Raw genomic sequence first — 13,486 nt, 5'->3', positions numbered from 1 at the left:
AACATTTCCTGACATTCCTAATAGCCCCGCTACCTAGGAGATTGGGTATCTTGCTGTTGCAATAGAAGCTGCGTAATCTCCACATTAAGATTGCTGCTGTGTGATCCCAAATTCCCCATTCCCACAGTCTTGATTATTTCTTCTTTAATTTGCCTTCTTCACTGGAAAACTCTCTAGTGTTACCTGTACAGTCATTTCCTATGCAGGTCTCTGAAGTTGCCTCTTGTTTTCTTCTGGCTGGATTGTTATGATGAGTAAGTTATCTCCTGCAGTCTTTGAGCACTTCACAGTGGTGTTGAGGCTAAACCCATTAATGCTTGTAAAGTGCTTTGCACTTCTATTGCATATATCTAATGTGCTCTCAAAGTCCAAATGATGTTAACCAACGGTTGTGTGATGATTTGACTTTCTGCAAAGAGGAAAAATAACAATATGCAAAACGTTTGGGTACACTTCTTAATATTAATATAGAGGCACCATCAATTGAATCTGCTCTGTCTGGTTCTTGCTAAATCTTAGTATCCTCATCTGCCTCTGCCCTTCATTGTATTTTCTGATCTTTTCACAGTGATCCAAAACCAGATTGCATTCTTGAAGTGTCAGGGTAGGCTCTACATGGCCACCTACCTCTTTATGTTCTTATCACCTACTTTCATTTGTCTCCTGTTGGCTTCCACTTCCATCACCATCATTTATTTTATATCTTACAATGGTGCTGCATTTTGTGCATAGATCTTTCATTTCTACCGTGAAAGGGTCAGCAGTTGCCCATGTTCATGTACTGTTTCTGCCAGTTGTGTGACTAGCTTACACTTGATGCAGTTTGGGAGTCATTTTTGACTTCATACTGGAATGTGAAAGTGGCTCAGCCTCTACATTGGACTCCTCTTCTTCTGTCAGAAAATCAGCATTCTTTTGTTGAATTCTTAGCTTGACTTTGGTACAAGCTCCATACTGTGTCAGAACATACTGTATATAGAGTTTTCTATTCTCCATGACAGTATGTCTCTTCCACTACACTTTAACTACCAGCACCCTATCGGTAATATATACATCATTTCATTATGGCAAATCAGTGGATTTTTACTATAGTAGACATAATAAAAGATGACTTACGTATTTTACTGAAACCCACAGCCAGTTTTCTTTGGAGAAGGGCCAAGTCTTGAAAAGTTTACCTGACTGCTTTCTAGCCTAAAGAAAGTGGAGCTTGTCTATGGTGCGGCAGCTGTGCTTTTGTAGTACCATAGTGTAGAAACTTGCTACGATGGAAGGAATTTTTCCATCACTGTAGTTAATCCACCCTCTAGAAAGATGGATGGATGGATCTTTAACTTTGAGTAATTTCTTTGGTGGGAAAAGATGTTTCACTGCTATCTGCTGGGGTTTTTTGCATTTTTTTAATGTTTACATTTTTTGTTTGATTATGGACAATTCCCGCTGAAGAAGGGATGTTTTTAGTTGGGTAGAAATCGTGTATGTCACTTATTTTTGGCTCTGTTAAGATGTCTTGCGATCTCTCTTGTCTGCTTTTTTCCTCATGGATCAATGTGGTTAATAGCAATTTCAGGATAGTATGGTACTTAGAAGTATTCTTTCTACTAACCCTTTATACTGTTATTGAAAACTGTAAAGGAAGAGTGTTGAAAGAGGTAAAAGCATTTAGTTTCTTTTTAAATATTTTTGATTTCTGATAAAAGCTTCTGAAAATATCTATAACACTTTTCATTTTTTATTGAGAGAGAGAGATCTCAATATTTGCACATTTTTTAACTGAAAACACAAAACCTAAAATTGCCCAGACACTTTGGTGATGGATGCTTTAGAATTCATGTGTTAATCATTTTGCTAAAGGTATGAGAGAACCAGTCATAGTATCTTGCTGTTTCTTATTCTAATAGCTACTTAAAAAAATTCAGTAATACAATAGAGAGAAAAAGTGTTTTATGAATTACAGCAATAGTGAGGGCAGTAATGTTTCCAGGGATACTGTACATTGGGTTTTGGAAAACTAGAAATATTTAGTTTAGAAGCATTATAAAGAATTATTGATAAGTACAGAATTTTAATATTTTATGCTCATCAGGTCCAGTGTTAAGTCTTTGCTAGGTGAACTGGTGAGTTAGCATTCAGCATGTGTGCATTTTTAAGGTACGGTAATTCCTCACTTAATGTTGTAGTTATGTTGCTGAAAAATGCGACTTTAAGTGAAACGATGTTAAGCTAATCCAATTTCCCCATAAGAATGAATGTAAATGGGGGGGTTAGGTTCCAGGGAAATTGTTTTTTTGCCATACAGTATAGTACTATAGTTGGGAGGTGCCCCCGCCCTACCCCACACAGGCACAGCCCACTGGCACTGGAGACAATGTGGCAGGCAAGGAAGCTGAAGGTGCTGTAGGCTAGGAGAAGCACGTTGTGCCGCAGCAGCGGCAGCTTCCCCTACTCTGCAAGCACCAGGGGCGAGGGGCTCAACCCTCAGCCGGCCCACTCCACCCCTTCCCCCAAGCCCCCACCCTTAACCCGCCTCTTCTCCCCCCCCCACCCTTACTCCGCACGCTGCATCCTTGCTCCTTCCCCCGCCCTCCTGCCCGTGGCAATCAGCTGGCTTGCGACATTCAGGGGGCAGGAGGGAGTGGGGAGGAGCGCGGACTCGGCGCCAGCCTCCCCCCTCTCTCTCCTGCCTTCTGCCTGCGGCAATCAGGTGGTTTGTGGCGTTCAGGAGACAGGGGAGGGAGGGAGAGCCTGTGTGCTGAGTCCTGCCTCCTGAACACCGCAAGCCAGCTGATTGCCGCAGGCAGGAGGCGGGGGGGGGGGGCAAAAGGGGGAAGGCACTGATCCACTGGGTCTGTCGGCGGGCGGGAAGCACTGTAGGAGGGGCGTAGGGGAGCTGATAGGGGGGCTGCCAGCTGTGGACAAAGCAAGCAGACAAACGACGTTATGGCGAAGCATTGCAGAACTTTAAATGGAGCATGTTCTGTAATTGAGCAGGGACGTAAGATCGAAACAACGTTAAGCGGGGAGTTACTGTACATGTGTTCCATGAGCATCAATAAAGCACTGCTATGTTTGTGTGAACTGGGTTTGACTTTCTTTAGGTGAGTAGTGGAATCTTATTTTTGGTTCATTTTTACACTTCCCACAACAATCAAATGTGGTGTGATGCTTTGTCTCTTTCAGAAAGATGAAGGTAGTGATGGTAGTTTGAGTGATAGCCACATATCCCCTCCAGCCAAACGTACCTTGAAACATGCTGATCCTGTGTGCAAAGACAAATCAAAATCACGCAATACTGGGCAGCGAGAGGAATGGAGCATTTCAGCTGGACAGTCCAGGTAATCTGGGGCACTTTTCTTATAGTCTACATTGTCTGTCTTCTGGAATGAGAACTATGTGAATCCCATGGGTTGTGTTCCTCCTTATGTGACACCACTTTATCTGTTAAAATGGGAATGGTGGAATGTGTTAGGGTCCAATTTTATGTTGTTTGTGCATCCAGAACTCTGTGACTTCATTAGGACTTCTATGTGCTCAAGGAATAAGCAGCTGACCCTAAATTTAAATTAGGAAATGTGTGTGTTCATCCTCTTGTATACAAGATGGTCCAGCCTTCTCCTTTTCAATGATGTTTTCAGCCCCTCCATTGTTAGACAACTCATGGCTGACTCAGGAGTTTAGTATATTAGAAGCAGGCCAAAGTACTATGCATTCCATGTAACCAAAACTGAAGGAGACATTAGTTTCATTTTCTGACCGATTGATTTAATTTTAAGAAAAAGTTTCCAGGTTTAAAGAGGTTCAATTGGATACAAGTAATTATGCGAATATATGGACACCAAGCAAAAGCCTCAAGCTGTTGTGCCTGGGACAGCTTGTTTGAACACTGATCTTGGCCCTTGTAACTGCTACTGCATATTGTATAGGACTAGACAGTCTTTGTTTCATATTGTTTTAAACTCAGTAAATGAGAGACAAAGTCATCCTTGTTACTGTTAGCATATGGGAACTACAATAGCTAATTATAAGGCAACACTCCCTAAGGTGGGACACATTTAGATACCAAATTGATTCAAATTGATGTGGTTAAGACAGGGATTATTTAAACTGAGAACTGTATGACTACAGCTTATTATATACCGTGTTTCCCTGAAAGTAAGACATCCCCCGAAAATAAGACCTACTTCCAGTTTTGCCTCTCGCTGTAATATAAGGCATCCCCCCGAAAATAAGACCTCCCTGATAATAAGGCCACCCCGGAATATAAGGCCTCGAAGCTCCAGGAAAAATAAGACCTCCCCTGAAAATAAGACCTAGCGCATCTTTGGGAGCAAAAATTAATATAAGACACTGTCTTATTTTCGGGGAAACAGGGTAGCATGCTTCCTTCAGAAATCATCTTGGAGCATATACAGCCACCTCTGATATGCTGGGTCATTTAACAGTCTACACCAGCACTACACAACAGTTTAGCTGTTAGACAAGATGTAAAGAACACGGTGGATTGATTTAAGTCAAAGCAATTTAAATCACCGATTTTAATCATGATTTAAAGCAGCAAACTGGAAACCTTGTTTAAAATCATTGATTTTAATCATGCTTTGCTTTTGAACTTTTTAATTATTTCCCTAAAGAAAGGTTGATTCTCATTTGTTGATAACCAATAAGATACGTTGAATTGCAACTACATATAGCCTTTATGCTAAATTTAGTGCTTCTTTTTGCTAATCAGAGGGATACACTATATCGACACACATTTATTTAAATAATTACGTAGCTAACTTGAATTTATTCATATTCTTAGCTCTTACATTTTTATTATGTTAGAAAATGGTGAATTTCTTATTAGATTTTTTTTACTTGTGATTTGTCAAGCTCTCTTTGGATGGAAATTCAAATGCAATTAAAATGCACATTTAAAAAATTTTTTTTTAATAAACTTCCTTTAATGTGTTGGATACACAAAAAGAAGTATCAAAGTTTATCAAAACCTATTTTACATTAAAAAAGGAAGTGTTATCTATAGTTAGTGAATTGAACTGGTAGTTTCTGTCATCTGTCCTTCAAGATTTTAGAACTAGTGTAGCTCTCATCCTTTCAGACCTCGTCTTTTATTGATAGATTGTAAGGGGAAAGCAAGCTTTCCTGCTTTTTCAATTCCCAATTGGTCTCTTAACTTTGAATGAACTAGTCATTGAACTGAATAAAGTGAAATGAAAAAAATCTTCTCCCTGCACCTGCAGAAGAGGCTACTGCTGTCAGAAACATTTATCACTTCAGAAAACTCCAGTTCCAGATGCTTATTCTGTGACTTCCACCAGTCCAGTGGTTTGACTTTCTTTAAAATGGGCAGCAAACATGTACTGCTTAATATTTTTTTTTATTATTTAATGTAAACAATTATAATAGATTATAAGAGTTTAGGCCTACACATAGGTTGTCAATTTCAAATTTAACTTTAAATAAAATATAGGTTTATTTTTAAAAAAATACGTTAATTTAAATAAAATCTGAGTTTTTTTTTTTTTTTTTTTTTTTAATTGATCCTGGAAGAATATCACTTAGGTGAACTCAATTTGCCTGAACTGAAATTTGGCCAGGACATTGGAGCTAACATCATTGCTCCTTTAAGAAGTGCTATGATGTGTCTGATGACTGGATCTTGGTCTGTTACAGAAAGTAGATAACTGAGATTAAAATAAAATTTTAGCAATGGGCTACTTGAACAAGCCCAGAAGAGCCATGCATAATAACCTGTGTGGAGATTCTGCTTTTTGGTATTAAGCAACAAATATATGTGACCATAAAGCCATTACTAATGTTTGTTTGTCAAAAATGCCTGAGAGGATCATGATTTGCAGATGCAATTCTCCTATGTGTTCTGATCCATCACTGTGACAAGGTTGTGAGGTCTACCATGGTGAGTCTCTTGTTTTATGAAAAATTGGTATGCCTTTCCCAGGTAAATAATAGCAGAAGCCCATGTCCTAGTTAAATCCATCTCTTCAGAAGTAGAAATTTTTGCAAGAGTGAAGGGGCAGTGGAGCCTGGGTCAAATGATTTCCGATTTTTCCTTTTTCAACTGGTTAATTTATTCACTTTCCAACCTAAAATCAGTTATCCCCCCTGCCTTCCACTGTGCACAATAGTTATTGCAGTTCAGTGGTCCTTTATACACATTGTAAAGCACTTAAGATCCTTCAGGATGACAGGCGGTATATGAATATAAATTCTTAATTTGACTAATCTATCTTGATTTTAGATGTACTGGTACCAACAGGATATTTTCAGCTAATATTCTATCATGATTTTAGGGCATTTTTACATTTTAATTCTAACAGTATAACTTATGTTTTAATAAGTTAGTCTTAACAGATAAGAAATACACCTCTACCCCGATATAACGCTGTCCTTCGAAGCCAAAAAATCTTACCGCGTTATAGGTGAAACCGCGTTATATCGAACTTGCTTTGATCCGCTGGAGTGCGCAGCCCCCCTCCCCCCCGAGCACTGCTTTACCGCGTTATATCCGAATTCGTGTTATATCGGGTCGTGTTATATCGGGGTAGAGGTGTACAATCTTTTACTCGAATGTAAAAATCAAGACTGAATATATGGTACAATAATTTGTTAAACCATGTAATTTATGGAAGAGGTTTGGATCATGTTTTGGCTCTCATACCAACCCAGTGGGAGTTAGTTTTCCTAAAGGAAAGTTAACTTTAAAAAAAGAAACACAGAATACTTATGATTGAGGTGTTAAGTAATATTTTTACTGTTGATTTAAGTAATCTTGATTTGTCAGTCTCTTTCCCTTCAGTTATTAGATTTGTTAAATAGATTTAATTTTTTTGTTTTTATAACTTTGCCCTGCACATTTGTATTGCTTAGTTTTCATTGGTTTCAGTTATCTACCCAAACATTAAGAGCTTAAATGGTGTTTGCTTCTGACTAGCAGCAGCAAGAGTACTGTTTCTGGAACCTGTGTGGGGCTTCTTTAACAGGAGGGGACATAAGTGAAATGGTGTAGCCTATTAGTGGAACAGATATTGATATATCTTTTTCAGTATGGTGATACTAGTTAAAATTGTTTATTAGTATAAAAATAAAATATTAGTATAATGTTAAGAACACAAGGATGGGTCAGACTAATGGTCCATCTAGGCCAGTATCCTGTCTTCTGACAGTGGCCAATGCCAACTTCAGTTCCAACTTCAGATGCAAGCCAAATTCTTGAGAGCATATTTTACAAATGCTTTAAATTATGCTCAATGTATAACACGTAAGGATTTCTATTTAAAAAGTGTTGGTTGCATTGTAGCTTTTAGGTAGTAAATGAAATGTTGATATATTTTGCATATTTAATATAATTGTTTTCCAGGTTAACGTCTCAGGCTGGTGCTACATTACCAACTGGACGTAGCTTATGTGAGTGTTTTCCCTTTGGTTATTTTATATCTATATTTAATCTTAACTACTTTTATATTGATGATTTTCAAATGTATATATTTTGACACCTTCATTGGTGTGTTTCTCCCTGTGTTTACAAGAAACTGTTTTCTCTCTGATTCTGTCAGATAATTTATTGGATGCTTCCTTTGGGCACGAGTAAGGTTAAGATTCTGTCACGAGTATTTTTAGTAAAAGTCAGGGACGGGTCGCAGGCACTAAACAAAAATTCACAGAAGCCTGCGACTAGAGCCCTGCATGGATACAAAATTTGTATCTGCATCCGATCGGCCAGGGATATAAAGTGGATAGCTGCAGATTTGCGGGGCTCCAGATATAAAATTTGCATCTGCATCCAATCCACAGATATCAACAGGTTAGCAGGGCTCTACCTGCAACCTGTCCCTGACTTTTAGTAAAAAATACCATGGAAGGGGGACGGGGATAGGAACAAACAGAGTACTGCCAGGACTGCTGGAGCTTGCAGCTGCTCCAGCCCCACCGCTGCTCCTCCGGGAGGGGCTGACTGCTGCTGCTCCACCCCCAGCTGCTGCTGTGGCGGTGGGGAACCACTGCTTCAGTGGGCCTGGGGCTGGCTGCCAGTTAGCTGTTCTGGGGCAGCCCCGGGGCTGACAGCTGCTCCAGCCCTGCCTAGAAGAAGTCATGGAGGTCCCGAAAAGTCACTGAATCCATGACCTCTGTGACATAACTGTATTCTTAGGCACAAGGAGCATCCTCAAACATAATTCCATCTCTCTTCCCAATTCAGAATTCCCATTTGGTGTCTCCTGGCCATAATCTTGTCTACACTCGCAGCAACGTGTAGATTACGTACAGCTACACACTGCAGTGAAAGGCAGGCTACATCCACACTCACTGCGATGTGTAGCTACATGTGGCAGTGGAAGGCTCTGGCAGTGGGAGGCACTGGGAAAAGGCTGCGGCAGTGGGGAACTGCTAGAGCCTTTTCTCGTTGCCTCCTCCCTGCCAGTCTCTTATCCCATGTTGGAGCCTTTCACTGCAGCAGGGAAAGGCTTTGACAGCAGGACACCACACTGCTAAAAATAGCAGCATAGATATGGAAGACACTACTTGGGCATGTAGAGAGCCGTATAGGGTATATACCCTAAGGGTCAGGTGGGTCTCTACTCTACTTGCCTAAGCAGTGCCTCAGTGTCTACACTGGTATTTCTACCTAGCTAGCTGGGTGTGCAGTGTACCCTATGTGCAGTTACAAGTGTAGACCTGCCATTGATTCCAAATTTTACTTTCATGGACTTGTTTTGGCCTATTTCTCGCAAGTAATATCTTTAATTTATCCAGTCCCTTTGCTTACCTAATACCTGGCCTTTTCTGGCTCAGCATGCTGTTTCACGACTGTTTTTGAGACCTGCTATGTCTGCAGCTCCTGCCACCTAGAACAGTGTTCCTGTGAATCTTCACCTTAGCAGTTTGCCAGTTCATTTAAAATCTCAACTGAAAACGTATCCAGTTTTCATGTCTATACTTCTTAATTTCTGTCTCCTTTCAGTTATGTATTGAGTCTGAGAGTATATTCAATTCCATTAAATATTTTGATAATTATTTATTAATTTTATTATTGTAGTGCCTAAAGAACCAACTAAAAATGGGGCTCCATAGTCTAGGCACTGGACAAAGTAGCATACATAGATTTCTATGCAAAATAAAATTGTATTGTATCAGTAAAATAAAACCTTTTGATACTGTACTTAAAGGAAAGAGTAAGAACTGAAACTGCAAAGGGTGACTGACAGTCTTAATGTTAACTTTAAAATACTGAATATTTGGTGTTCAAATACAAACTTACCACAGAATGATATATATTTATGTACAAGTAAATAGCCCAAATGGCACAGAAGTACAGTTAGTAAAGTAACATTGGTAGGGACTTAAAACAGATAACTCTTATTACAGTAAATGTCAGGATGCACATTCAGGGGGAACTGACTCTGTTTCTTAATATCGTTTGGTTTCTTATCCTTGCTAAGTAATCTGATTATTGAATTCTTGTTTGTAAAAATGTTGTTTCCTGCATTTTGAAGTAGTAATACAAATTTCTCTTAGCTCTCAAAAGCCATCCCCTTCGAGGGGAAAAAAAGGGAGATGGGGACCATGGTTGCATAAACGGAGATATAGAAGTGAGAAAAAGTTGTCGGTCCAGGAAAAACAGATTTGAAACTTTGAATCAGAGTTTATTGTTTGATCAGCTAGTGAACAGGTATGTGTGGATACTTCAGTTGCACACGTCACAAAGCATCTTGATGGGGTTTTTTTAAAACAGTTAGAACTGCAATACAGGGCTTTCTATCTAAATGTCATTTAAATAAGTGAACAACAGTAACAACAATGGTTGGAAGTTAAGTACATCTTGCTTGTATGTCTGAATTATAAAACGTCAACAAGTTTGTAGCTGTTTCTTTACCACTTGTTGTTAATGAGATACTGCATACAGGATTGGTGTCACTTTTTGACTTTACAGTGCAGATAAAGTTGATCAGAGAGGAAGGCACAGTCTGTTGATCTCAACACAGGAGTGGGAGCCAGGAATTCCTTGCTTTGAAAGTGGTTTCCTCTGTGGCCTTGGGCAAGTCACTTAACCTCCCTGTCTCAGTTTTCTCTTCTGTAAAATGGGTATAATATGTACCTTTGAGAGATACTGAGTATCAGTGTTTGCAAAAAGTTTTAAACGTGAAAAATGTTCTGTAACTGCTAAGTATGATCTTTATTACTGATAAAAAATGTATTCTGCTGAACTTTAGTTTTTCACAGAAACTGCTTTTTTCAATGTGATCAGTAATCACTTGGTATCAGTTTATAAGTTTCTCTTGAGTTACTTTTTCCCTGGTTGAATTTGAAGCCCTTTTTTATTCAACTCCTCTTCCTCCTCAATATAGTAATAGGAAAGCAATCTACTATAAAGATGGTAATGTGATAAGATTGTGATACTGACGCCTGCATTTGTGTTTACATTGAGCCAAAGTGTCCAAAATTATGAACAATGACTTGAATGTATCTAGATCAGTTAGGTTGTACATCAGAAATACTTCATAGTATTGATTATAAATTCAAAGGGAAAAAACGCTTTTGGGTGACATTCTCTCCCTATTAATGTTAAGGGCAAAACCTCCATCATTTTTTCTTTTGTATATTAACAGTTCCATTCAGTATAATAGAAATTGTATAAGGCTTTTTGCAACTTAAATAGAGAGAAACTTAGTATTTACATAAGTGTACAATTATAAATTGATCTATGGAAGTCCCTAAAGCTGTATTGACAAGACTTGCCACTAATCACTTTCTTCAGTTTTGTGGTATCACTCACATATTGTGTTTGATGCTTTTCTACTCTTTGTTTCTATCTTCTGTTTTGTCAATTGGTAGTGGTGGTTCAAGTCTCTTATTATCTCATTTAGGTCCAAACTTCTGTTTTTCTTATGTTTAAATGTGTAACCTGTTTGTTAGTTGTCCTGTCAAAACCGTGCATGATATTAAGCTTTTGTCCCCTTTCCTCCTCTGTTTTCCTTATTTTAACATCTTGATTTTTAGTTTAATTTTGACTCTTGTTGAAGGGGTTTCTCCCTTCCTGTGTATGTATGTGTATATATATGTATGTGTGTGTGTGTGTGTGTGTGTGTGTGTATGGTGGTCACACTACACACTATCAGGTTTGGTGGAAGGGAATGACCATCTTCCAACAAATTCCCAAAAGTTTCACCAGACTTCTAAATAGTTTTCCTTACCTCCATTGATTTCAGGATTTCACACTTTTTGGATTTACCTTTAAAGTGCTGACTGGAAATGTTTGAAAGTTGATAAGTTTCCAACTGTTATGCAGCTTTAGTACATTTCCAGTGGACAGGTATCCACAGTACACAAACCTTCACCATGGTTAGCAATAATTTGACAGTCATGATAAATAAGTAGATGATTGATTGGGCCTGGCTGATGACTTGCCATCTCCTTCCCGAGACGTGGTCCGTCCTGCTCAGTAGCACCATCAGTTTAACAACACTTTAAAGACGTTTAAGGTAGAAGTCCTTCTCTGGAAGAGCTTGCAGTCTAATTATACAATGATTAAGTTAAGTGATGCAACAGAAGCAAATTAATGAGCAGTGGAGTTCTATATATGTCTCTTTCATTTCACATATTTGGTTATTTTAAAAAAATTCCTTTATTTGTTAGCCCTTGCCTCGGAGAAATGCTGACATTTTATGGAGCTTACAGGAATGAGGTACATTTACAGGAGTGCAGTGTTGCTACCTGTGCTACACCGGTTATGTGGATGAAAAGCTTCAGTCTCACAGGCTGTGAGTCTGGTACTTTTCACAAGTATACCATTCAGACTCACCAGATTTAAAAATTAACCCCCACAACTGACAGAGAACACACACTTTAAATTAAAATTGGTATTAGAGTTTGATTCAAAGCCCATAAAATAATCATTTTTTCTCTTATGCAGACACTTTGTATACTTTTACCCTCTTCTTTCAATTTTCTTTATTACGGCTGACTATTTTTAGTTTAATTGATGGATTCAAGGAGTTGCAGGAGAGACTGAAATCAAATTTTAGTTAATCTGTAGATTTTATTCCATATATAATTCTGGGAATGATTGCAAAGAAATTATAATTTTAGTGTAGTGCGTTATATAGAATTATTTACGTGTGTAAAAGTTCTGCAGCTCTTCTATTTTAAGTCTGAATATTTGTCTCTTTTATGTTAAATATTGTGCATATTTAGTACTGCTGAAGCTGTACTACAAGAAATGGACAATATTAACATCAGGCGGAATAGGAGGTCTGGAGAAGTAGAACGGCTGCGAATGTGGACAGACACAGAATTTGTAAGTTCAGAATCTTTCAAATTTTGGATAAAAGTAACATCCAGTGGCTATATGTATATTTTTATAACTCTCCATATGTCAGTTGCCTACAGTATGTTAAAATTCTAAATCATTTTTTCAACTCCTAGCTAATGCTCACTGTTATAAATAAACAGTGATGCTAGGTGTATTTAATTTTAGAAAGATATTAATATGTCATCCTGTTTGGTTAATGGGGAATTGACTGGCACATTCTCATATTGTGCTAATATTGTTAAATTGGAGAGGAAACATGGTTTAGTGGTCTGAAAACAGGATTGGGCACCATGATGGCCTGAGTTCTAAACACAGGCTTTGACACTGACACAATCTGTGGCCCCGGGAGAGTCATTCCTCAATCCTCCTCGTTTCGTAAACTGAGAATACTTACCCTACCTCTCAGGGTTATTTGTTGGTAAAGCACATGGAAGATGGAAAACACTACTTAGGTATTACCATTACTATTTGGGCTAACAGTGCAGGTTACGAGGAATAGTATCAATTAATGAGCAAATTCATTTTGTTCTAGGAAAACATGGACATGTATTCTCGAGTGAAGAGAAGGCGGAAATCACTGAGAAGAAATAGCTATGGAATTCAGAACCATCACGAAGTGTCCACTGAAGGGGAAGAAGAAGGTATGGATTGTACAGATTAACTATAGGGCTTCATTTGAAACACTAATGAAACATACTGTTTAGAAGAAATGACTCCTTAAAATAGCTAGTGTATTGATACAAATACTGTACAGTACTACTGTACTGTAATAGAGAGAATTAGTAATAATTTGCTTTTGCTTAATAGAAAATGAACTGGGTCATTGGAAATACGCAATATAGAAATTCTGCTCTTCAGCAAAGATTTATGGTGTCCGCAGGTTTCAGTGTACTGCTGAAAAGGATCTGAGAGTTATAGTGGATCACAAATTGAACTAAAGCTTTTGTTTAAAAGAAAAAAAGTTTGTTAAATTGGCGTTACAAATATGGAACAATTTAAACCAGATTTCCTGTATCTTAGAACTGAAACAGTTGCTCTGGGTAGTGTAAACCACAGTAGGGTGTAAATTTTGAAACTCAGTGGAGGCAATTTAAATAATATTAACTGTTTATAGTAGTGATTATTTTAGAAGAAACATCCAGCTGATATCTTTAGCCTATG

At 38.3% G+C, this 13,486-nt stretch overlaps 1 protein-coding gene across 2 annotated transcripts in view; it reads left to right on the top strand.

Annotated features, from left to right (window-relative positions):
- Positions 1-13,486, top strand: part of ATAD2B (ATPase family AAA domain containing 2B) — a 167,184-nt gene that overhangs the window by 16,865 nt on the left and 136,833 nt on the right. For both annotated transcript variants that reach the window (XM_024194058.3, XM_024194057.3), the window contains exons 2-6: positions 3,181-3,335; positions 7,379-7,425; positions 9,532-9,685; positions 12,208-12,310; positions 12,858-12,966. In XM_024194058.3, coding sequence (XP_024049826.2) covers positions 3,181-3,335; positions 7,379-7,425; positions 9,532-9,685; positions 12,208-12,310; positions 12,858-12,966 — 568 coding nt within the window. The remainder of the gene's footprint in view (positions 1-3,180; positions 3,336-7,378; positions 7,426-9,531; positions 9,686-12,207; positions 12,311-12,857; positions 12,967-13,486) is intronic.

This window comes from Terrapene carolina, unplaced genomic scaffold (assembly GCF_002925995.2).
Source record: "Terrapene carolina triunguis isolate 2854851 unplaced genomic scaffold, T_m_triunguis-2.0 Scaffold42, whole genome shotgun sequence".
In the NCBI taxonomy this organism is placed as follows: domain Eukaryota; kingdom Metazoa; phylum Chordata; order Testudines; family Emydidae; genus Terrapene; species Terrapene triunguis.
The sequence above is the reverse complement of the archived record's forward strand: the minus strand, read 5'-3'. Positions and strand labels throughout refer to the sequence as shown.